The sequence below is a fragment of the Panulirus ornatus genome, chromosome 12 (assembly GCF_036320965.1).
Source record: "Panulirus ornatus isolate Po-2019 chromosome 12, ASM3632096v1, whole genome shotgun sequence".
In the NCBI taxonomy this organism is placed as follows: domain Eukaryota; kingdom Metazoa; phylum Arthropoda; class Malacostraca; order Decapoda; family Palinuridae; genus Panulirus; species Panulirus ornatus.
The window spans coordinates 69,959,477-69,985,150 of record NC_092235.1 but is presented as its reverse complement, the minus strand read 5'-3'; the positions used below and the strand labels follow the sequence as shown (position 1 = coordinate 69,985,150).

Below are 25,674 nucleotides of genomic sequence, written 5' to 3'. Positions count from 1 at the left end.
GTCAGAGGTGGAGGAAACGAGGAGAAGTGGGAGACCAAATTGGAGGTGGAAGGATGGAGTGAAAAAGATTTTGAGCAATTGGGGCCTGAACATACAGGAGGGTCAAAGGTGTGCAAGGAGTAGAGTGAATTGGAACGATGTGGTATACCGGGGTCGACGTACTGTCAATGGATTGAACCAGGGCATGTGAAGCGTTTGGGGTAAACTATGGAAAGTTTTGTGGGTCCTGGATGTGGAAAGGGAGCTGTGGTTTGGGTGCATTACACATGACAGCTAGAGACTTGAGTGTGAACAAATGTGGCCTTTGTTGTCTTTTCCTAGCGCTACCTCGCACGCGCGCGGGGGAAAGGGGGTGCCATTTTGCCATTTCATGTGTGGCGGTGTGGCAACAGGAATGGATGAAGGTAGCAAGTATGAATATGTACATGTGTATATATGTATATGTCTGTGTATTTATATGTATGTATATGTTGAAATGTGTAGGTATGTATATTTGCGTGTGTGGAGGTGTATGTATATACATGTGTATGTGGGTGGGTTAGGCCATTCTTTCGTCTGTTTCATTGCGCTACCTCGCAAATGCAGGAGACAGCGACAAAGTATGATATAATAAAGAATTAACAATAATATTTTTGCTTAAACGATTTTTGCAGGGAAAAAATGAAATTGAGTGGGAGACGTATAAAAGAAAGAGACAGGAGGTCAAGAGAAAGGTGCAAGAGGTGAAAAAAAGGGCAAATGAGATTTGGGGTGAGAGAGTATCATTAAATTATAGGGAGAATAAAAAGATGTTCTGGAAGGAGGTAAATAAAGTGCGTAAGACAAGGGATCAAATGGGAACTTCAGTGAAGGGCGCAAATGGGGAGGTGATAACAAGTAGTGGTGATGTGAGAAGGAGATGGAGTGAGTATTTTGAAGGTTTGTTGAATGTGTTTGATGATAGAGTGGCAGATATAGGGTGTTTTGGTCGAGGTGGTGTGCAAAGTGCGAGGGTTAGGGAAAATGAGTTGGTAAACAGAGAAGAGGTAGTAAAAGCTTTGCGGAAGATGAAAGCCGGCAAGGCAGCAGGTTTGGATGGTATTGCAGTGGAATTTATTAAAAAAGGGGTGACTGTATTGTTGACTGGTTGGTAAGGTTATTTAATGTATGTATGACTCATGGTGAGGTGCCTGAGGATTGGCGGAATGCGTGCATAGTGCCATTGTACAAAGGCAAAGGGGATAAGAGTGAGTGCTCAAATTACAGAGGTATAAGTTTGTTGAGTATTCCTGGCAAATTATATGGGAGGGTATTGATTGAGAGGGTGAAGGCATGTACAGAGCATCAGAATGGGAAAGAGCAGTGTGGTTTCAGAAGTGGTAGAGGATGTGTGGATCAGGTGTTTGCTTTGAAGAATGTATGTGAGAAATACTTAGAAAAGCAAATGGATTTGTATGTAGCATTTATGGATCTGGAGAAGGCATATGATAGAGTTGATAGGGATGCTCTGTGGAAGGTATTAAGAATATATGGTGTGGGAGGCAAGTTGTTAGAAGCAGTGAAAAGTTTTTATCGAGGATGTAAGGCATGTGTACGTGTAGGAAGAGAGGAAAGTGATTGGTTCTCAGTGAATGTAGGTTTGCGGGAGGGGTGTGTGATGTCTCCATGGTTGTTTAATTTGTTTATGGATGGGGTTGTTAGGGAGGTGAATGCAAGAGTTTTGGAAAGAGGGGCAAGTATGAAGTCTGTTGGGGATGAGAGAGCTTGGGAAGTGAGTCAGTTGTTCGCTGATGATACAGCGCTGGTGGCTGATTCATGTGAGAAACTACAGAAGCTGGTGACTGAGTTTGGTAAAGTGTGTGAAAGAAGAAAGTTAAGAGTAAATGTGAATAAGAGCAAGGTTATTAGGTACAGTAGGGTTGAGGGTCAATTCAATTGGGAGGTGAGTTTGAATGGAGAAAAACTGGAGGAAGTGAAGTGTTTTAGATATCTGGGAGTGGATCTGGCAGCGGATGGAACCATGGAAGCGGAAGTGGATCATAGGGTGGGGGAGGGGGCGAAAATTCTGGGAGCCTTGAAGAATGTGTGGAAGTCGAGAACATTATCTCGGAAAGCAAAAATGGGTATGTTTGAAAGAATAGTGGTTCCAACAATGTTGTATGGTTGCGAGGCGTGGACTATGGATAGAGTTGTGTGCAGGAGGATGGATGTGCTGGAAATGAGATGTTTGAGGACAATGTGTGGTGTGAGGTGGTTTGATCGAGTAAGTAACGTAAGGGTAAGAGAGATGTGTGGAAATAAAAAGAGCGTGGTTGAGAGAGCAGAAGAGGGTGTTTTGAAATGGTTTGGGCACATGGAGAGAATGAGTGAGGAAAGATTGACCAAGAGGATATATGTGTCGGAGGTGGAGGGAACGAGGAGAAGAGGGAGACCAAATTGGAGGTGGAAAGATGGAGTGAAAAAGATTTTGTGTGATCGGGGCCTGAACATGCAGGAGGGTGAAAGGAGGGCAAAGAATAGAGTGAATTGGAGCGATGTGGTATACCGGAGTTGACGTGCTGTCAGTGGATTTAATCAAGGCATGTAAGTCTGTTGGGGATGAGAGAGCTTGGGAAGTGAGTCAATTGTTGTTCGCTGATGATACAGCGCTGGTGGCTGATTCATGTGAGAAACTGCAGAAGCTGGTGACTGAGTTTGGTAAAGTGTGTGGAAGAAGAAAGTTGAGAGTAAATGTGAATAAGAGCAAGGTTATTAGGTACAGTAGGGGTGAGGGTCAAGTCAATTGGGAGGTGAGTTTGAATGGAGAAAAACTGGAGGAAGTGAAGTGTTTTAGATATCTGGGAGTGGATCTGTCAGCGGATGGAACCATGGTAGCGGAAGTGGATCATAGGGTGGGGGAGGGGGCGAAAATTTTGGGAGCCTTGAAAAATGTGTGGAAGTCGAGAACATTATCTCGGAAAGCAAAAATGGGTATGTTTGAGGGAATAGTGGTTCCAACAATGCTGTATGGTTGCGAGGCGTGGGCTATGGATAGAGATGTGCGCAGGAGGATGGATGTGCTGGAAATGAGATGTTTGAGGACAATGTGTGGTGTGAGGTGGTTTGATCGAGTAAGTAACGTAAGGGTAAGAGAGATGTGTGGAAATAAAAAGAGCGTGGTTGAGAGAGCAGAAGAGGGTGTTTTGAAATGGTTTGGGCACATGGAGAGATTGAGTGAGGAGAGATTGACCAAGAGGATATATGTGTCGGAGGTGGAGGGAACGAGGAGAAGAGGGAGACCAAATTGGAGGTGGAAAGATGGAGTGAAAAAGATTTTGTGTGATCGGGGCCTGAACATGCAGGAGGGTGAAAGGAGGGCAAGAAATAGAGTGAATTGGAGTCATGTGGTATACAGGGGTTGACGTGCTGTCAGTGGATTGAAGCAAGGCATGTGAAGCGTCTGGGGTAAACCATGGAAAGCTGTGTAGGTATGTATATTTGCGTGTGTGGACGTGTGTATGTACATGTGTATGGGGGGGGGGGGGTTGGGCCATTTCTTTCGTCTGTTTCCTTGCGCTACCTCGCAAACGCGGGAGACAGCGACAAAAAAAAAGAAAAAAAAAATTTTTTTGCTTAAATGACATGACTGTTATCTGATAGTTGTATAATAGTGTAATAGTGTAATAGTGCGTGAGGATGGAAATTCTCTGGGCTTCGCTTCACCATCCATCTCTCTGCCCATAGTTTCTGCATGAAGACCAGCCACACCGTGCTTTACCAGTGTGATACCTCCTCCTTCACTGAAACGGTGGAGGTGTGGAACTGTACTTTCCCATATTCCTCTAACCTCTCTACTGTTAAAAGACCTGGTCTACAAGTAGCAGAGGAGCTCTGATTATTTTTTTCATTCTTTTACTTGCAATATTTTCTCACACTAGAGATGGTCATGATTTGGGCATATTTTGCATGTGGTGTGTCTGTCAGTTTGAAATAGCAAATACAAAGGCCTTCCCTAAAAGATATTTTTTTCACTTCATCTTCCCATACAAATGCTCATTATTTAGCCATGTGTGTATATTGTTGTAGCAAGCTTGATTGAGGAGCAGGTATTTTACAACTGAGATTCCCGATTAATACAATTTTATTAATATTATCATATATTTTGTCCTTCGTTGCAGGAATATGGAAGTAGCTACACTCTGCCCAAAGTCCTGGGGTCACCCAGCTCCAAAACTAAAGATGCATACAGGAAGAAGCAACTGGCAAGCAACATTGATGCTCTTCGCCAGCAGATTCGTGATGTGTCAAACAGGAGTAGAGCCAGACTTGAGGTTGCTGCTCAGGCAGAAGATATCAATGATAGTATTAAGAAGAGAGGTAAAGTTATTAAAATGATGGAAAATCCCTGTAAAGACTCAAAACTAGCAGAAGAAACAGGCTCTCAAAACAGACATATGGGCAGCAGTGGTGTTAACAGTCAAGGTATCATTAAAGCTGCTATTAAGATTTTGTACCAGAGTGAAACAACTGAAGATTATATAAAGCAAAAGTGCCCCAAAGAAGCCACAGATAATTCTCTGCAAGCACAGAGGAAAATTCAGTTGACTGAAACTACAGCAGATGAAAGCAATGATAACGAGGCACAAAAAGTTCCTTTATCTTCTGGACACATATTGGCAAAATTTGCAAAAACTGATGATGTGAGGGATAGTGGTTTTCATCGAGAGACGGAAATTGATTCTTCGAGAGAAGACCGCCCATCTGATGTCGACTCCAATAAAGTGGTTGAACAAATTTCTCAAAAAATAAGTACAACACATTCAGATAGAGTGGAAGAGTGAGTTTTCAAGTTTTTTACTGTGATTTATGTTCACATGTGTGTTATAAAACATTTAATTTTAAGAAGTTTGTAAAAATATCAAAAGAAATAATCAAGATTTTTTTCATTTTCAGATACTCTATATGATCTGCAAAACAAAAATGGATTTAACAGTAGACCTTCCTTATGTCAAATCTTTAAATAGATGGTCAACCACACACGAGTTGAAAATTAAAAGTTTCTATCTTATATTTTCAGAAAAGCAGTGAACAGATTTCGAGTTAGCACAGTTTTGTGTAACATCTGTATATGTGTTCCATATGCTATCTGCTGTAAAGCAAGTGGCACATCCAGAACCATCTCCAAACATATTTGGTGTAGACTTATTTGATGGCATCTTTCAAAGCCCCATAACACATGTACCCCCATAACACATATACCCCCTCTTCATTTTCTGGTTAAGGCTTATGTTATTTCCTGTATAAATTTCTGATTCATTTCTTGAGGCAGTACATTACTCAGGTATGTGTCTGATAGCTGCACACACACACACACACACACACACACACACACACAGTATGAAATTAAGTAAGAAACTTGTTTAAAATGATGGAAGGAAGTACTTTTGTAGTAAAAGTGGTTGGTGGATGGCATAGAATGACTGAGGATGTGGTTAATGCAGACAGCATGTATAGGTGTAAGAGTTTGTATGATGTAGAATGTTGAAGAGATAGGACTGGAAGTGTAAAACTCCCTTCCCCTCCAGTACAAAAAGGGAATTACACACACAGAGACAGCATACAGTAACATGACAAGTTATGTATTAGTAGAGAATGATCAAGAGATTGGATCCCTTGAGCTTAAAATTCCCTCCCTGAACAGTACAACTAGGTAATTTCAGTAGGTAATAACACATACACACAGTAGTAGAGGACCAGAGAATAGTTCCAGGCAGTGATCCCTGTCACCTTCAGGATTTTGGAGGATCTGCAGCTCATGAAGCCTATGATGTACAAGCAAGGTGGGGAGGGAAAGGGGCTCCTGTGTAAAATAAGCATTAAATACTTAATTTGACTATGACTCAGATTTGTTAATGTAATAGGGCTTGGCTGTGGAAGCTCCTCAGGTTCAAATCAAATACAGGAGTGTTGCCAGTTTTAGTGAATGATTTTAATTTTTTTTAAGGAGACCCAATTCATGAGAGAGTCATTGGATACCATTGGAACATAAATGAGTGTGGTTGTTACTGTATAAAAGTGCAGCTTTGACTTGACAAAAGGTAGTAAAGTTTAAGTGTAACCAAAGAGGCCACACAGTGTCAGTTAAAGGATATATATTTTACTCATGATTAAGGCATTTTGTAATAGTAACCCTCATTGCTGTTACTAGTATTGCTCCAGGGGATCACTTGAAGACTTCTACTAGAGCACTGCATGAACTAAGAAAAGAAAGTCTAGAAGGGACTTAAGTACAGGAATGTACCAAGAATAACATGCCTGGTCCATTTACCTCCTTTTTTGATTTACACAGGATTAAGTTTTTGAGTAACATAATCATCATTGGGTTAGCAGTTAGGTGGTAGGGCATTGCCAGCACCATGCAAGAAGCATTTTTATTCCTAGGATGGACACAGTTTCTAGTCATCTAGTGCTGCTGTATTTTAACTGTAGTACACTGTATATTGCACGTGTTTTGCCACAATCATCATGCCACTAAAGCATCTTTTAGGTTCTCTTGTCACAAGTGATGCTAAGTAGCAAAAGGCCATCAACACAGAGAAGTGAGCGAACAGCTGATATTAAGTGTGACCCTAGACTTAGTGAATGTACTTTACAGACTACTCTTGTTAGTGCAGAGATCAAGGAGAGTGCTAAGAATAACATTAATCATTGCATCTAAGACCTCATAATCCTGAAGTTCAATTATGAGGAGGATTAAATGAACGTATGTTATTCTATTTGTATATTTCCTGGCATGTGTATACTGTATTTTTCATTGGTATAATATTTGGTCCTTTCTTGTTAATAACAAAACCCCCCTAATCTCCATTGCTTGCACTATTTGCTTTACTCATTTTTGATATGTGTGACTATTTTCAAGAACATAATTGTTTTGTAAATTGGAAGGTTTTTGTACAGGTAAAGCTGTTTAAGAACGTCATTTAATATTCTAGAAATAGATGGATTGATGCATCCTCACTCTTAGATATTATCTTTATGCATACTACCATGTATATAGAGAATGTGATATATGATACGCTATTTGAAAGAAGGGATCGGATAATGTTAAAGCTTGACTGTACGGTAAATGATGCAATTGAAAGAGCAGAGATGAGACTGGACAAAAAGAGCAGGTTGGTTATAGAAACTACGCATACCTCAGTGATTTCTATGGTAATGTAAATTGGGAAATAGAACTCAGTAGCTAGGAATCAGAGCTTTGTAGTAAGTGGTTTTCTGACATTTGAAGTGAAAGAGTAGAAACATGGTTACCTAGCCTTGAATAGAGGAAATGGTAAGAAAGAGGAAAAAAATCATTTGCTAAAAGGTGTCAAAAACAAAACAGCTGTGAGAATTGCTTTGGCTGAGATATAGATGTTAATCCAGTCAGTCAGCATTTGCAAGGAATAAGAGAGTAAGAAATGAGTAAAGCAGTATAAGGAAGGAGGAGGAAAGAAACTGATAAGAATATTGTGGACAAGGCAGTAGAGAATACAAAACTTTTTCATGAAATCATCAGGTGTCATTTGTCAGTTAAGAAGCATCTAATCAGGCTAAGGTATTCATAGGAAATAATTACAGGGAATGAGTTTAAAGCTATATGAGGAATTGAATAACAAGCTCAAAAATGTTTTCTCATTGGAAGATACTATAGCCCCAATACCAGTAAGATGGAATAGGGAGGAGGTTGTAGAAAACATTGAGATTATATAGAAAAGACATTAGCAAAATACGAAAAGTCTTGACCCATACAAAGCTCTTGGTCATAAATTTCCCAATATATGTTGAAGTGTCCATATACGCCAGATAAGCATCTTGACATTCTGTTTAAGATGTCACCGGAGAGCAACAAAGTGCCAAGGGAATGGAAAAGGGCATTTACCTTACCTATTTATAAGAAAGGAGACCATGAACAGGCAATGAACTACAGACCTGGTATCACTGTTGTGTAAGGAAAACATAATTGGAAAGCATTTGGATAACTCTCTTCAAAGGAGAGGCTGCTTTAGTGAGAGACAGCACAGTTTCAGGTAGAGGAGGTCATGTGTTAAAAATGTTTGAGATTTCTGTGAGAGTGAGCTTTTTCTTAGACAAAAGAGAATGCTGGGTAGGTTGTATTTGGACTGCCAGAAAACTTGACATTGTACCTCATGGGAGGCTGATTAAGAAGCTGGATTACTAGGTAGGAATTAGGGGGAAACAAAAACAAATTCAACTGATACAAGATTACCTTGGTGGAAGGGAACAAAGGATGCATGTCAGAGGACTTTTTTTCCAGCTGGGTCAAAGTGACCAGCAGAGTGGCACAAGATTCTTCTGAGACCATTACTCCTCTTGATCTATGTACATGGCTTACCTGAAGGAGTGGACTCCATCTTGAATATGTTTGCAGATGATGCAAGAGTCTTGAGGAAAGTGAAAAGCAAGAAGGGTTTGATCAACTTACAAGGGGACATAAACAGACTCCAAAGTTGCTCTGATACATATATGATGAAGTTCAACTCTAGTAAATATAAAGTATTTAGGAGGGACAGAGTGAAAGAAGGCCTCATTTTAATTAATATCTAGTACAAAATTAGCTTCAGGATTCTGAATGTGAGAAGGACTTTGGAGTCTACATGGTCCCTAATCTGTTGCGAGAGTCCCATATTAGGAGACAAACTCTCATGGAAACTTTTAGACTGGATTTCATGTGTATGGATAAGAAAATATTTAGCAAGTCGTTCATATCCTCCATAAGGCCAGATCTAGAATATGCTTCTCAGTTTGTTCACAGAACCTAAAGAAGTACACACAACTAACAGAGAAGGTCTAGAAGAGGGCAACAAAGATGTTAACAGAACTGGTAGAGCTGAGGTACAGAGAGAGAGGTTAGAAGCCTAAGTTTACCCACCTTGGAAAGAGAAGAGTGAGGGGTGACCTGGTCACAACCATTGAATTGTAAATCAGATTGATGTTGCAGACAGTAAACATATTATCAAATGTAGGGATAGGACAGCCAGAGAACATAGCATGAAATTAAGTAAGAAACTTCCTATAGAAGGTGTAAAGAAGGGCTTTTGTACATTTGTTTAAGAGTGATGGATGATTGGAATACAATTTTGGAGGACAAGGTTAATGCAGACACTATATATATCAAAGAATTTGTATGATAGAGAACGTTTAAAGGTAGGGCCCCATGAGTATAAAACTTCCTCAGCATACAAGTAGTTCATTAAACACAGGTGATTAGGCACATTACACTCCATGGCTGTTAACATGTTTATGGATGGGGTGTTGAAGGAGGTGTTTGAGAGAGGGGTGGTTTGCAGGCTATAGGGGGTGAGGGGGCCTGGGAAATGTCAGATGTTGTTTGTTGATGGCACCAGCACAGGTGCCACATTCAAGTGAGAAACTGGAGAAAGTGGTGTCTAAGTTTGGGAGAGTGTGAAAGGGGCAGGTTAAGCACAAACAGACAGGTTGGGCTGTGAGTTTTTAATGGAAAAATGTGAGGCAGTGAAGTGTTTTAGATACCCGAGAGTGGATATGCCAGCAAATGAAATCATGGAAATGGAGATGAGTCAGGGTGGATGAAGGGGATTGAAGAGTATGTGGAAAAAGAGTTCAGTATCTGGGAGGGTGGAAATGGATATGTTTGAAGGTTTAGTAGTCACATTAATGTTGCATGGATGTGAGGTGTGGGCTATATATGAGAATGCACAGAAGAGAGTGAAAGTGTTGGAGATATAAAATTTGAATGGAAGAATATTAGAGATCGAGAAGTGGTGGAAGAATGTATAGAATGGTGTATGCATGGGAGGCATGTGAGAACAGGAATAATTGCGAACTCTTTCTTGCCCATCCATTTGATGGGAGTTCCTAAAGGGAATGGAGATCAGAGATGTAGATAGATAGATACACAATATGTGGTGTGAGGAGGATTGATTAAGTAATGATAAGGTAAGAGCGAGGTGTGGTAATAGGAAGAGTATGGTTGTGAGGGCTGTTGATGGTTTGCTGAAATGGTCAAGACTTATGGAGAGAATGAGTGAGGAGAGGTTGCCATAGAGGTTATATATATGTATTTCTGAAGTAGACTGGCTTTGGAAAAAGGGAAGAACAAGTTGGAGATGGAAGGGTTAAGTGAAAAGCATTTTGAGTGCTTGTGATCTGACCTTGTAGGAGGGTTAAAGGCATTAACAGGGTACAGAGATTGGAGCAGTGTGGTATACATGTGCTGTCTATATAGTGAACCAGGGTATATGTAGCAGCTAGGGACAATTGCAGGAATGTCTGTGAAGCTCTGGTTGTGGATAGGGACTCTACTTTTACTTCATTACATATGACATCCAGAGAATGGATGCGAGCAAATGAGACCTTTTTCTTCATTTGTTCTTGTTGCTGCCTCACTAATATGGGAAACAATGAACAATGATGAAAGACAAGAAAAATAACTGTATTCAGCAGATTTCCATACACACCATTGACAGCTTTGCTTTAGTCACTTATTTTTCTGTAAATCTCATGCTTACTTTTACTCCCATTTCCTTTATACAGCAGGATGGTTACTGCTTTGTCCACTCATCAGGAACCTGACCACATTTCCATGCTTCCAAACACACTTCCAGGTACACTACAGCAATTTCACTTCTGTTCTTCACCAGCTTGCTCACTACTCCATCTGTAGCCCTACCTTTTCCATTCTTTAAGAACTTCGTTGCTCCTTTCAATTTCTTTGTTTTAATATCTTCCTCTTCTATACAACAATTTCTCTCTTTACCTCTGTTTCCACAGTACTCAAAGATACATCACATTCATTGTCATTTCCAATAATTTCTATGAAGTATTCTCTTTTCAACAAACTTCACATTTTATTATTATTCTCCCTGTCTACTTATAGATACATTGCTTCTTCTCATATTCACTACATTCCAGAATAGCTTGCTGTTATTTTGAATTGTTTAGTCTTATATTTTATTTGCTTTCCCTTTATTGATATGTACCAGTCTTTGCATGTATATATATAGAGGTTGAGATGTTTTAAGTGTATAATATAATGAGATGGGGCATCATGAGTGTGAAATTTTCTCCCTTCAGGACAGAGATATTAAGTATAAATGATAATTACATACAGAGAAAAAGCAAACACTTGCATGAACACACACACATGCATGCACATAAGAAACTCTTTGTACTGCAGAAATAGATAATTATATAGATTCACACACACACACACACACACACACACACACACACACAACAGAACTCAACTCGACTCTCACTCTGCCTCAGGCTAAGATGTGTATGTATGTGCATACGCACAGAGTAGCAAATGCATGGGACATATGTACATTGTTAAGAGGTAGTGTAACAAGAGTATAAAACACTCACTGTAACACACAAATGGTAATCACACTTGCACATATATTTGCATACATAAATTTCTTATTTTCTTCTGCTGCTTTCTTCTTTTAATATATTGATTCTTATACAACACAGTGAAGAGATGCTTGACGAGATGAATGTGCTGTGTCCATACGATTTGCTGGGCCGCTGCAACGATGACTCCTGCACGTACCAGCACCTTGCTCAGCCGAGGAGCGGATCCCATTGTCTGATGAAACCATCATCAAGTCTGACAGTGAAGACTAATGCTCATATGTTAAGAAGTCATCCTAAGACAAAGATGGGGATGGACAGTGAGATTAGGTGGAGGGAATCAAAGTCTATGTTAGAAGAGGTGGTACCAGACTCAGAGAATGGGATTAGAGCCCTAGACATTGGAAGAGATAAGGTGGGACCAGAGACTGAGACAGGAAGGACAAGATCAGACACTGGGATAGAGAAGACAGCAGTAGAAACAAGAATGGTGGAGATGGAATTAAACACTAGGATTACAAAAACTGGATCAGACACTGAGACAGGGATGATGGGACCACACATAGAGACAGCTAGAAGTGAAATAGATACTAGGACTGAGGGAATTGAGCTAGATAATAGGGTAAAGATAGTTGAACCAGAAGGTGGGACTGAGTGGGTGAGACCAGACACAGGTTCTCTGAGGATAGGAACACAAACTTCAGTAACATTGGTACCAGATAGTGGGACAGGGAGGGTGGAATCAGACCCTGGAATTAGGGTCAAAGAATTAAAAACTGAAAATGAGAAGATGGAACAAGAAATTGAAAGTGGGTCAGTTACTGAAGTGGGGGTAATGGGATCAGATTCTGAGAAATTAGGCTTGGGACCAGACACAAGGAGAAGGGGATTAGAACAAGACACTGTGAAAGAAGGCATGAGACATGATGTTAAAATAGGAGGGACTAGTCAAAATACTGTAATGGAGAGGTTGAGATCAGGTGCTGAATTGGGTAGTAAGGTTATGGATATAGGACTGAGGAGAATAGAAATGGTTAATAAGGCAGGGAGGGCAGGACCAGAAACTAGGATGAGAAGGAGGGAATCATCTGACACTGGAACATTGAAGACAAGAAATGCTGGCATGGAGAGAACAGGTCCAGACAGTGGGTTAGGGAGAACAGAACCAGAGACTGGGATTTGTGGGTTAGGGCCACACACTGTTAAAGATAACATATGTAAAAGATTAATGTCTACTTCCAAGACTCAACCAAAGGAAGATGAGAACAATAGTGGTGGTGGTACTGCATGTGAAAGAATCATACCTCTGAGTTCTAAAATTGAAAACAAATGCCTTGGATGGGAAAATCAAGCAAATGCAGACATAAAACATGATATAGATGCAAGTAGTAACTTGGCTGCCAGTAGTATTTTGACTTGTTTTTGTAAGAAAGAAGTTCCATCTGTAGTAAATTATGAAAATAAGCATAAGAGCTTTAAGAGAAAAAGATCTAATGATGATTCTTTGTTAGTCAACTTGGGCATAGAAAATGAATTAGAGGAAGGCATTGAAGCCAGGAGTAAGAGAACTAGACAAATCAGTGGAGATTCTGTTAATGAAATATGTAGTCCATTGACTCATTCTGGTGGTGAGGAGTCCAGAGTCATAGACAGAAGTATTCATATCTGTAAGACAAAGAATATCTGTAGAGCAGTGAATGCAATGACAGCTAAGAGAGACATGAATGATAAGAAGATTGCTGATAAAATTCCTGAACTGAATGCCAGTATGGTGATAGATGTTGAAGATATTGCTGCTAAAAGTGTAACTGATGTGCTCAGTGTGCCTACAGATACGCCCAGTGATCCAGTACATTTGAAAGATACTGAAAGCTCCTTGTCTGTAGATATGAACAGTATGATGGCACTAGAGGCTGCAAATCCTCTGTTGGAGGGGCAAGTGCCTGATGATCAGAAATTGAGAGTCCAGGAGTACAGAAGAAAGGAGGAAGTTTCTAGTGATACAATTACCCTTAAGATTTCTGTTAAACAGGAAGTTTCTGAGAATTCAGCTCTAGGGCAGCCCAAAGAGCAGCAGCCTCAGCCAGATAGATTGAATTTTGAATCAAAACTACTCAATATAGAAGACAAAAAGAATAGCATTGAAATGAATGAAAAACAATTAGAAATTGTAGTTGAACCATCCAGATCGTGTGATTCTGATGCTGTCATTTCCCACCGTAAACGGCCAGCCACACGAAAGACATCGAAAATTGTTAATAATGCTAGTTTTAATGAGTACAAAAATAAGGCTCCCACTGATCACATCACGACCCGACGGCGAGGACAAGAATTAGCAAGCAGAGGAAGTAGGAGGGGAAGGTCTAAAGGATCTATGGAAATAATTCCTCAAGGCGGTCAAAGTGGATGTTCTGAGGATAGTGGTGCAAGTCGGCGTGGGCCAAACAGAAGAGCTGCACATCAGAAGAAAAATCGTGGACGTAATTCAGTGAGTAGGGGAAGGAAGAAGTAAAGATCTTGGTTTTTATTTGTGAGTTCATAGATGCACTAAGATTTCACACTGAATTTGGTTTCATGAAAGGAGAAATAGGGAATCCTTGTACTGAATGCATGTACTTAGTAACTGAGTTTAATTTCAGAACTGTAGAAGGTTCCATTAGTATATTGACCAAGCCACAAGGTAATGGAGGGGATTGTAACTTGTGTAAAGTTTCAGGGGCATTAATATGTTAATTAATATTCCAGTGGATATGCAAATTACTTTCATTATTTTATAAGCATGAATATTAAAGTCAACATTAATGTTTGCAAAACAGAGAGGAAGTCATGATAAATTTGCACCTTCAATTCTCAGGTTTTTAGAAGTAGATTTTTTTGTAATGCTATTGAATTACTTTTTTCAGTATTGCTAATTACTAGCAATTTTGCTTATCAGAAGGTAGTGATATTTAAACTTGATGTCAAAATGGACTGTGCTGTAACCAATAATATTGGAGTTTGGAGTTTTCAGCTTGTCCGGCACAGCTGCCACCACCACCTCCCAACTGGCTGCCTGCCACCCAAGGTGAGAGGGCCCCTTGTCATGTATATTGTGGTGGTGGTTTTGCATTTTAAGTCATTACTAACACATTTTTTATGATGAACTTCATTATTATTTCATCTGCCTCCATCCTCATAGTAATATTAGTGCATCTATTGTCTGTAGCACCTCCCATAAAAAGTTTGGTAATATTTTTGTACTTCATCTACAAGATGTTGCTGGTATTGATCTCTCCAGATTTAGTAAGCAGACAACTCTTACAGTATTTAGAATTCAAACTGTAGGTAGAGCAGTCATATTCTAAGGTTAACAGGCTCTGAAAAATGGGGCTACTAATGACCTTTATTGTTGATGTGGGAGATAAATCTAAATGATCAGTCTCAAAAAAGGGTCACATTGGGAGGTGTAAAGTATTTTTTGTTTGCAGATGACATGGCTCTGCTGGCAGACTACAGAGAAAATTCCAGGTGTTGATAGTTGATCGTGTGTGCAATAGAAGAAAGTTGGGATAGAATGTGAACAAAATTAAGACAATGAGATGCAGCAGGGAAATGAGACTGGATGTTTGAGAGTATTCTGAACAAGGAAGGCCCGGAGGAAATGTAGTACTGCAGATACATAGTGTATTTGCCAGTGAATGGAATCATGAAGGCTAGAGCTAAGAGTCATGGGTAGGAGAGGAGCCTAAGATTCTGGGTACATTGAGGATTGTGTAGAAGTCACTGTCTGTGACAGGAAATTGGGTTGTGTTTGAAGGTTTTGATAATCCTGAAAGCATAGTATGGATGAGACTCTTAGACCCTAAATGTAAAGAATGGAAGATGATGGATGTTTTAGAAATGAAATTCAAGAGGACATTTTGTGGTGTGAGGCAAGTTAATGTAAAAGAGTTGTGTTGGTGAATGGAGTATTATTGGGAGAACAGATCTGGGTGTGCTGAAATGGTTTGGACATATGTAAAGGATGAGCAGAGAGAGAAACTAAGAGGAAATATACATCAGAAATGGAGAGTGCAGTGGAGAGGGGGAGTCATAAGAAGGAGAAAGAAGGATGGAGCAAAAGAGGCTTTGAGTAACTGGGGCCTGAACTTTCAGGATAATGAAAGGCTTGAATGTAATAGAATGAATTGGAATGGTCTGACATACATGGGATGACATGTCAGTTGCCTGAATTAGGGCACCTGAAGTGATCAGGAGACACAATGGAATGTTTTGTGGGGCATGACTGTTTGTCTGAGTATTTTTTGCAAATACTTTTCAAAGCAAACATGTAATCCACCCATCCTACATCATTCCTAAAGCCTCATTGTTCTTGCACAGTCTGAAACTCTAAGCATGCCACCAGTCTCTCAGTCACTGCCTTCTCTTCCAACTTACTAGCTGCTCTCAACAAACTTATACCTCTGTGATTGAACATTTGCCTTTTTCTTCCATAGACATTACTGAGATGCCTGTGAATTGATTTGTAGTGCCCTTGGGACTAGAATGTGAGAAGGCTGACTCACCCTACTTGGCCAACAATGTGTGAGCTTAGGGATCAAGAGCTGCAGTAGCAGCATAGGAAAGGAGCTTTTAGGTCATTAGTAGCCCAGTTCTATGCTGTCCACCTACTGTTCTCGATGGCCTGGGTTCAGTTCTCAGGCATGCATCGGTGAAATTGTTTTGGATTTATTTACATATGAATATTACATATTTGGTTATACATACATTACTAAGGTGCATGAGAGTCATTTGGCAGCATCCTTGGGACCAGATTATAATTAGGCTGTCCCACTTTACTTGTTCCAAAGTATGTGTGCACAGGTGCCTGACTTCAAGGTATAGTAGCAGCTTAGGAAATACAGCTCTTAGCTCATTGGTAGTCTAGGGGTATGCTGTCTGCCTATCATTCTCGGTGGCATGTGTTTTATTCTCCGGCATTCTGTGTTGTAGATTGATTTACACGTGAACTTTGTGTGTTCTCTTTTACAGTCATGACCGAGAATGTCTTTGAATTTATTTGCATTGTCGTCAGGTCTAGAATGTGATCAGGCCGTTCTACCCAACTTGGCCCACAGTGTGTGGGCATAGGGACTTAAAGCTGCCGAAGCAGCTTAGGAAAGACAGCTTGAAGCTCATCAGTAGTCCAGGGGTACACTGTCTGCTTATAATTGTCATGGGCCCATGTTTGATTCTTGGGCATGTAGTTATAGTATTTTCTAAGTTGATTTACATATGACCATTTTATTGTTCTGATATATGGACAGTAATGAGATGCATCTGAGTTGATTTGCAGCATCATTAGGACTAGAGTGTGAGTAGGCTATCCCTCCTTACTTTGTTCCACTGTGTGTGGTCATAGGGACTTATAGCTTCAGCAGTGGTTTAGGAAAGACAGATTTAAGCTCATTGGTAGTCCAGGTGTATGCTGTCCACATAATGTTTTTGGTGGCCTGGGTTTGATTCTTGAGTGAGTGGTAATTTTGTTTAGACTGATTTACACGTTAACATTACATGTTCTGATACTTAGACATTACTGAGATGCCCATGTAGATTTCCAGCATCCTCATAATGAGCATGAGCAAACTGTTCCACTCTACTGGGCCAGGTAGGGTGGTTTGGAGATACAACTTAGGATGGACAGCTTTTTGCTCATCAGTAGCCCAAAGGTATGCTGTCTTCCTATCGTTCTCTGCAGCCTGTGTTTGATTCTTGGACATGAATTGGTGAAATTGCTTAGTTTGATTTACTTGTGAACATCATATGTTCTGATTTACATACATTAATAAGAGACATCTGAATCAATTTGTTGCATCCTTGTGAAAAGAGTGTGAGCAGGCTGTCCTACCCTCCTTGGCCGACAGTGTGGGCAGAGGGACCTAGAGCTACAGTAAAAGCTTAGGAAGGACAACCCTTAGCTCATTTGTAGCCCAGTTGATTTTCCTCAGGGCATTACGTATGTGCAGTCCGGAAGGTATTGATAATGAGTTTGAGAAGAGATATTCTATTGGATCCAAGTTAAAGTATCCTAGATCTTTCATTGATAAATCCCTGAAGTTGGCAAAGAAATCATTCTGTAGAGTAAAACTCAAACCTCCCTTTGATACCAAGAATCTTTTAGTTCTCCTTTTAGTGATGAGTATATATGAGTATTGATTGATAAAGTGACTGAATGCAGAAAAAGAGAGTAGCAAAGGGTTTTTAGGAAAGGTAGGGGAAGTGTGGATCAAATTTTTGTGTTGAAAAGGACTGTGGAAAATTATCTAGCAAATGGTGTGAAGCTGTATGCAGCTTTAAGGGATATAAAGAAAGCATATGACATAGCTAAGTAGAATGCTTTATGGGATGTGTTAAGGATGTATAAGGTATGGGAACAACTGTTTTATGGTGTGAGAGCCTTTTATAGAGAACCAAATACGTGTGTAAGAGTGGATCGAGATTTGAGTGAAGGCTTTGTATACATTTGGGTGTGAGCTAAGTTTTAGTTTACATTTGGAAATTAGATGGTGCATGAGAAATTTGATATGGCAGGGAATGCAAAGGGAATGAATTCTGGAGTGGTAGAGGGGTGAAATGTATTACTTTGAAGTTGTTTGGGTTTGTAGAAAGAATGCAAGATGGGGAGTTTATGAGGAGAGTGTATGGTAGTACAACTAATGGGGTTGGTGTAAGAGGAAGACCTTTGATTTTGAGAAAAAGAGTGGAAGAATACCGAAGGGAGGGAAATGGTGGAAGAATAGCAAAGGGAGGGAAATGGTGGAAGAATGCGTGGAATGACATATGTGAGGGTGGCATGTAAGGACAGGGATAAGTGGAGACTTTTGCTGTGGCCATCCCCTTAATGTGAGTTCTCAGTGGGAATGGGCATCAGAGATATAGATAGATAGATAGGCTTTACTTCATTACATATAATTTTGATTAGTGAAAATTGACCCTCAGATACATAAGAATTATGCATAGAGCTGTTAAGACTGGATTAAACAATTTTACATTTAACACATTTATTAGATTTAAAAACAGTCTTGCTGTTGTGTTGAAATCAGTATTATGGTCCAAGTCCAGTACATGTACAAATATAGCAATCTTATCATTTCCTGCACTCAGAGTAGATGTAAGGAGCACCTGAGTGGTATGCGTTCAAGAGCTTCATTGTAGCTGTTGCATTGTGAGCATGAAGGGTCCTGTGATGTTCTGAATCAATGTTTGTGGTAATGTAGGGATGGATGGTGTACAGACCATAGGTGGTAAAGTGTGACTTGTTTGTCTGGGAAGTGTGGTTTCAGATGGATGTGTGTCTGTTAGGGTCATGTTATGTTTGCTGGGGGCAGGGGGATCTGTGAGTCAGGCCTGCTACATTGTGGGGCAGGGGTAAGCTTTTTATATCTGCTTGGGTATGGGTGGTTTAGGTGGGATGGGTCTAGTGTTGTTGCAAGGAATTGAGTATTTAGAATGTTCTAGGTGGGATTGTATACGAAGGATTTGTGTTTCACTGTGCATGTGTTGAGTATTTGCGATTGCTAAGCAGCCAATGAATGTTCTGAATACTTTTTTTTGTGTGTTTTGTTTGTAGCTTTGATGTATCTGCTTTTAAGAGGGTTGAAAATCAGGCAGGTGAGGCATAGTTTTCAGTGAATTGTTTGTATAGAATGCTTAGAGATTTTACTTGTGATTTGGTAAACAGAGAAGAGGTAGTGAAAGCTTTGCGGAAGATGAAAGCCGGCAAGGCAGCAGGTTTGGATGGTATTGCAGTGGAATTTATTAAAAAAGGGGGTGACTGTATTGTTGACTGGTTGGTAAGGTTATTTAATGTATGTATGACTCATGGTGAGGTGCCTGAGGATTGGCGGAATGCGTGCATAGTGCCATTGTACAAAGGCAAAGGGGATAAGAGTGAGTGCTCAAATTACAGAGGTATAAGTTTGTTGAGACGAGACCGGGTTATAGTGATGGGTGATTTGAATGCAAAGGTGAGTAATGTGGCAGTTGAGGGAATAATTGGTATGCATGGGGTGTTCAGTGTTGTAAATGGAAATGGTGAAGAGCTTGTAGATTTATGTGCTGAAAAAGGACTGATGATTGGGAATACCTGGTTTAAAAAGCGAGATATACATAAGTATACTTATGTAAGTAGGAGAGATGGCCAGAGAGCGTTATTGGATTACGTGTTAATTGACAGGCGTGCGAAAGAGAGACTTTTGGATGTTAATGTGCTGAGAGGTGCAACTGGAGGGATGTCTGATCATTATCTTGTGGAGGCTAAGGTGAAGATTAGTATGGGTTTTCAGAAAAGAGGAGTGAATGTTGGGGTGAAGAAGGTGGTGAGAATAAGTGAGCTTGGAAAGGAGACCTGTGTGGGGAAGTACCAGGAGAGACTGTGTACAGAATGGAAAAAGGTGAGAACAATGGAAGTAAGGGGAGTGGGGGAGGAATGGGATGTATTTAGGGAATCAGTGATGGATTGCGCAAAAGATGCTTGTGGCATGAGAAGAGTGGGAGGTGGGCTGTTTAGAAAGGGTAGTGAGTGGTGGGATGAAGAAGTAAGAGTATTAGTGAAAGAGAAGAGAGAGGCATTTGGACGATTTTTGCAGGGAAAAAATGCAATTGAGTGGGAGAAGTATAAAAGAAGGAGACAGGAGGTCAAGAGAAAGGTGCAAGAGGTGAAAAAAAGGGCAAATGAGAGTTGGGGTGAGAGACTATCAGTAAATTTTAGGGAGAATAAAAAGATGTTCTGGAAGGAGGTAAATAGGGTGCGTAAGACAAGGGAGCAAATGGGAACTTCAGTGAAGGGCGTAAATGGGGAGGTGATAACAAGTAGTGGTGATGTGAGAAGGAGATGGAATGAGTATTTTGAAGGTTTGTTGAATGTGTCTGATGACAGAGTGGCAGATATAGGGTGTTTTGGTCGAGGTGGTGTGCAAAGTGAGAGGGTTAGGGAAAATGATTTGGTAAACAGAGAAGAGGTAGTAAAAGCTTTGCGGAAGATGAAAGCCGGCAAGGCAGCAGGTTTGGATGGTATTGCAGTGGAATTTATTAAAAAAGGGGGTGACTGTATTGTTGACTGGTTGGTAAGGTTATTTAATGTATGTATGACTCATGGTGAGGTGCCTGAGGATTGGCGGAATGCGTGCATAGTGCCATTGTACAAAGGCAAAGGGGATAAGAGTGAGTGCTCAAATTACAGAGGTATAAGTTTGTTGAGCATTCCTGGTAAATTATATGGGAGGGTATTGATTGAGAGGGTGAAGGCATGTACAGAGCATCAGATTGGGGAAGAGCAGTGCGGTTTCAGAAGTGGTAGAGGATGTGTGGATCAGGTGTTTGCTTTGAAGAATGTATGTGAGAAATACTTAGAAAAGCAAATGGATTTGTATGTAGCATTTATGGATCTGGAGAAGGCATATGATAGAGTTGATAGAGATGCTCTGTGGAAGGTATTAAGAATATATGGTGTGGGAGGCAAGTTGTTAGAAGCAGTGAAAAGTTTTTATCGAGGATGTAAGGCATGTGTACGTGTAGGAAGAGAGGAAAGTGATTGGTTCTCAGTGAATGTAGGTTTGCGGCAGGGGTGTGTGATGTCTCCATGGTTGTTTAATTTGTTTATGGATGGGGTTGTTAGGGAGGTAAATGCAAGAGTCCTGGAAAGAGGGGCAAGTATGAAGTCTGTTGGGGATGAGAGAGCCTGGGAAGTGAGTCAGTTGTTGTTCGCTGATGATACAGCGCTGGTGGCTGATTCATGTGAGAAACTGCAGAAGCTGGTGACTGAGTTTGGTAAAGTGTGTGGAAGAAGAAAGTTAAGAGTAAATGTGAATAAGAGCAAGGTTATTAGGTACAGTAGGGTTGAGGGTCAAGTCAATTGGGAGGTAAGTTTGAATGGAGAAAAACTGGAGGAAGTGAAGTGTTTTAGATATCTGGGAGTGGATCTGTCAGCGGATGGAACCATGGAAGCGGAAGTGGATCATAGGGTGGGGGAGGGGGCGAAAATTTTGGGAGCCTTGAAAAATGTGTGGAAGTCGAGAACATTATCTCGGAAAGCAAAAATGGGTATGTTTGAAGGAATAGTGGTTCCAACAATGTTGTATGGTTGCGAGGCGTGGGCTATGGATAGAGTTGTGCGCAGGAGGATGGATGTGCTGGAAATGAGATGTTTGAGGACAATGTGTGGTGTGAGGTGGTTTGATCGAGTAAGTAACGTAAGGGTAAGAGAGATGTGTGGAAATAAAAAGAGCGTGGTTGAGAGAGCAGAAGAGGGTGTTTTGAAATGGTTTGGGCACATGGAGAGAATGAGTGAGGAAAGATTGACCAAGAGGATATATGTGTCGGAGGTGGAGGGAACGAGGAGAAGAGGGAGACCAAATTGGAGGTGGAAAGATGGAGTGAAAAAGATTTTGTGTGATCGGGGCCTGAACATGCAGGAGGGTGTAAGGAGGGCAAGGAATAGAGTGAATTGGAGCGATGTGGTATACAGGGGTTGACGTGCTGTCAGTGGAGTGAATCAAGGCATGTGAGGCGTCTGGGGTGGACCATGGAAAGCTGTGTAGGTATGTATACACGTGTGTGGACATGTGTATGTACATGTGTATGGGGGGGGGTTGGGCCATTTCTTTCGTCTGTTTCCTTGCGCTACCTCGCAGACGCGGGAGACAGCGACAAAGTATAAAAAAAAAAAAAAAAAAAAAAAAAAAAGTTTGTTGAGTATTCCTGGTAAATTATATGGGAGGGTATTGATTGAGAGGGTGAAGGCATGTACAGAGCATCAGATTGGGGAAGAGCAGTGTGGTTTCAGAAGTGGTAGAGGATGTGTGGATCAGGTGTTTGCTTTGAAGAATGTATGTGAGAAATACTTAGAAAAGCAAATGGATTTGTATGTAGCATTTATGGATCTGGAGAAGGCATATGATAGAGTTGATAGAGATGCTCTGTGGAAGGTATTAAGAATATATGGTGTGGGAGGCAAGTTGTTAGAAGCAGTGAAAAGTTTTTATCGAGGATGTAAGGCATGTGTACGTGTAGGAAGAGAGGAAAGTGATTGGATCTCAGTGAATGTAGGTTTGCGGCAGGGATGTGTGATGTCTCCATGGTTGTTTAATTTGTTTATGGATGGGGTTGTTAGGGAGGTAAATGCAAGAGTTTTGGAAAGAGGGGCAAGTATGAAGTCTGTTGGGGATGAGAGAGCTTGGGAAGTGAGTCAGTTGTTGTTCGCTGATGACACAGTGCTGGTGGCTGATTCATGTGTGAAACTGCAGAAGCTGGTGACTGAGTTTGGTAAAGTGTGTGGAAGAAGAAAGTTAAGAGTAAATGTGAATAAGAGCAAGGTTATTAGGTACAGTAGGGTTGAGGGTCAATTCAATTGGGAGGTGAGTTTGAATGGAGAAAAACTGGAGGAAGTGAAGTGTTTTAGATATCTGGGAGTGGATCTGGCAGCGGATGGAACCATGGAAGCGGAAGTGGATCATAGGGTGGGGGAGGGGGCGAAAATTCTGGGGGCCTTGAAGAATGTGTGGAAGTCGAGAACATTATCTCGCAAAGCAAAAATGGGTATGTTTGAAGGAATAGTGGTTCCAACAATGTTGTATGGTTGCGAGGCGTGGGCTATGGATAGAGTTGTGCGCAGGAGGATGGATGTGCTGGAAATGAGATGTTTGAGGACAATGTGTGGTGTGAGGTGGTTTGATCGAGTGAGTAACGTAAGGGTAAGAGAGATGTGTGGAAATAAAAAGAGCGTGGTTGAGAGAGCAGAAGAGGGTGTTTTGAAGTGGTTTGGGCACATGGAGAGGATGAGTGAGGAAAGATTGACCAAGAGGATATATGTGTCGGAGGTGGAGGGAACAAGGAGAAGAGGGAGACCAAATTGGAGGTGGAAAGATGGAGTGAAAAAGATTTTGTGTGATCGGGGCCTGAACATGCAGGAGGGTGAAAGGAGGGCAAGGAACAGAGTGAATTGGAGCGATGTGGTATACCGGGGCTGACGTGCTGTCAGTGGATTGAATCAAGGCATGTGAAGCGTCTGGGGTAAACCATGGAAAGCTGTGTAGGTATGTATATTTGCGTGTGTGGACGTATGTATATACATGTGTATGGGAGGGGGTTGGGCCATTTCTTTCGTCTTTTTCCTTGCGCTACCTCGCAAACGCGGGAGACAGCGACAAAGTATAAAAAAAAAAAAAAAAAAAAATCTGGTATTAGTTAGTGTTCTCGGGATATGTAGTTTGTGTTACTGTGTTTATGTTATTGGTTTGGGAGTGAATGTTGTGTGTTTTGTGTATCATATTGACTGACTGACCCTTCAGGGTGACTAAAGGGTGTGAGCTAGATTTGTTTCTTTATTGGGTAAAAAGAGTGATTGGGGACTTCTGTGGAGATACAGATATTCTCTTCTGGATGAGCCATTGTTGCAATTGTGTGATGTATTTCTACAATTTTGGTGATGCTACTGTGGTGTGAGGGTTTTTGTGATGTGATTTTAAGGTCATGGTTTACTGCAGGAAATTGGTCATGTAGGAAGAGTTTGAAGGGGGTTGGAGAAAGAACCCCATTGTAGAGTTTAAGCTTTGTGGAGATGAAGCCATTGTGAGTGACTCTGGCATGGTTGCTAGTTTTGAAATTGCCCAACCACTTTTTGTCATTTTGTGGAGGGTGGAGCTAAATGTCTTTTGTGAGGATGTGTTGAGGGACATCATCAATTGCTTGGTTGAAGCCATCCAGGTTATATTGTGTGAAGGCAGTGTGTAGAGTGGTGGTGGTGGAGTGGTTGGGTCTGAAGCCTTGTTGTGTAGGTGAGAGTGAGGTCGGTGTGTAGAGTGGTGGTTGAGTCTTTGGGTCTGAAGCCATGTTGTGTTGGTGAGAGTGGGATATTTTGCTTCATTTTGTTTTGACTCAGTTTTTTTGAGTTTGGATACTGAAGGCCAAAGTGATAGTGGGTGGTAGAAGGAGGGAGAGCTAGGTGAGGTTGGTTTGTGGCTGATTTTTTATTAGTATGTTTGTGTGTGCTTTGGGAGAAGGGTTGTCTTTGGACTTTGTCAGAAGTGCATCATGATTGAGGACAGAATTAGTGCAGTAAGTGTGGATGTTCTTTAAGGTGTGCCAGAGTTGTTTGCTATCAGTGATCATGAAATAGTAGGCACTGAGTCTAAAGTTTTTTTTTTTATTTTTTTTATTTTGCTTTGTCGCTGTCTCCCACGTTTGTGAGGTAGCTTTTATGTATATTAATACAAATACATCAGATTTATACATCACAGTGTTTTTATGAGGAGAGTAAATAATTATGACATGTAAATGGCAAGCTGGTTGGGAGTTGGGATCCCAAATAATGCTGATGTATGGTATTCCTCTGTGAACAGGAATCACCATTATGATAAGTCATTGTCGATGTAGGAATGGTTATACTCTGTTGACCCATTGTCACATGGTGGAGGGGAAATCTGCCCTTTCATGTGGCATCTGCAACTGCAGTATTACCTTGGAACAAGTACAAACAGAATGCCAAAAATATTTGCGTTGCAGAGTCAAATATGAAGTGTATGATAACAGTGGAAGAAATAAAAGTATTGGAGAAGTTTTGTCCAATATTGTTGATGTAAACAGATTGATGAAGTTTAAAGTGGAAGCCAGACTTTGTAATTCTCTGTATAGAAATAGTTTCAAGTTTTAACTTTAACATTTGTATGACTACACCCACACATGTATGGTTTTTGGCCATACTTTTCTGGGTTGCCTTGTCCTATCCTCATTTGAATGGACAGCATGCTTTACTGGCATGTAGAAGTACTTTATTTCACAAGCAGCTTTAATTAGCACCAGGAGAAACTCCTACAGTGTCAGTTACCCATATAACACAATAAGGTATTATATCCATCCCATTGAGGACTCTAGCCATACTTGTATTGGTTGCCCTTCCCATTGTTGCTTTAAATGGAAGGCACACTTTATTGGTAAGTGGAGATGCTACAGTTAGTACGAGGAAAGAATCCTAGTATTAGTTATCCTTGTAAGATGAAGGAGGAGGGGTGTGACTATGGTGTGTGTGCTAAATTTGAATATCTATCCACCAACATATATGGTTAAATTAAATTTTCTTTTACTTAAATATTACATACTGATTAATGATCAGAATATTTTTTTTAAGATTTTATGAGAAACCTCCATCCTGGAAACTCCCTGAATTTTCAGGGCTCCATCCTTTAAAGCTTAAAGATCAAAACATATTTTTCTGTCTGCATGATTTTTTATAGTTTTTCATAAATTTTTCAAGCTAAAATTTACTGAATAGCCTTTGGGTTATAGTACTTTACAGATTGCTAAGAG

At 40.6% G+C, this 25,674-nt stretch overlaps 1 protein-coding gene across 1 annotated transcript in view; it reads left to right on the top strand.

Annotated features, from left to right (window-relative positions):
• Positions 1–25,674, top strand: part of LOC139752220 (uncharacterized) — a 75,879-nt gene that overhangs the window by 36,774 nt on the left and 13,431 nt on the right. The window contains exons 7-8 of the mRNA XM_071668231.1: positions 4,137–4,795; positions 11,476–14,419. Coding sequence (XP_071524332.1) covers positions 4,137–4,795; positions 11,476–13,867 — 3,051 coding nt within the window. The 3' untranslated portion in view covers positions 13,868–14,419. The remainder of the gene's footprint in view (positions 1–4,136; positions 4,796–11,475; positions 14,420–25,674) is intronic.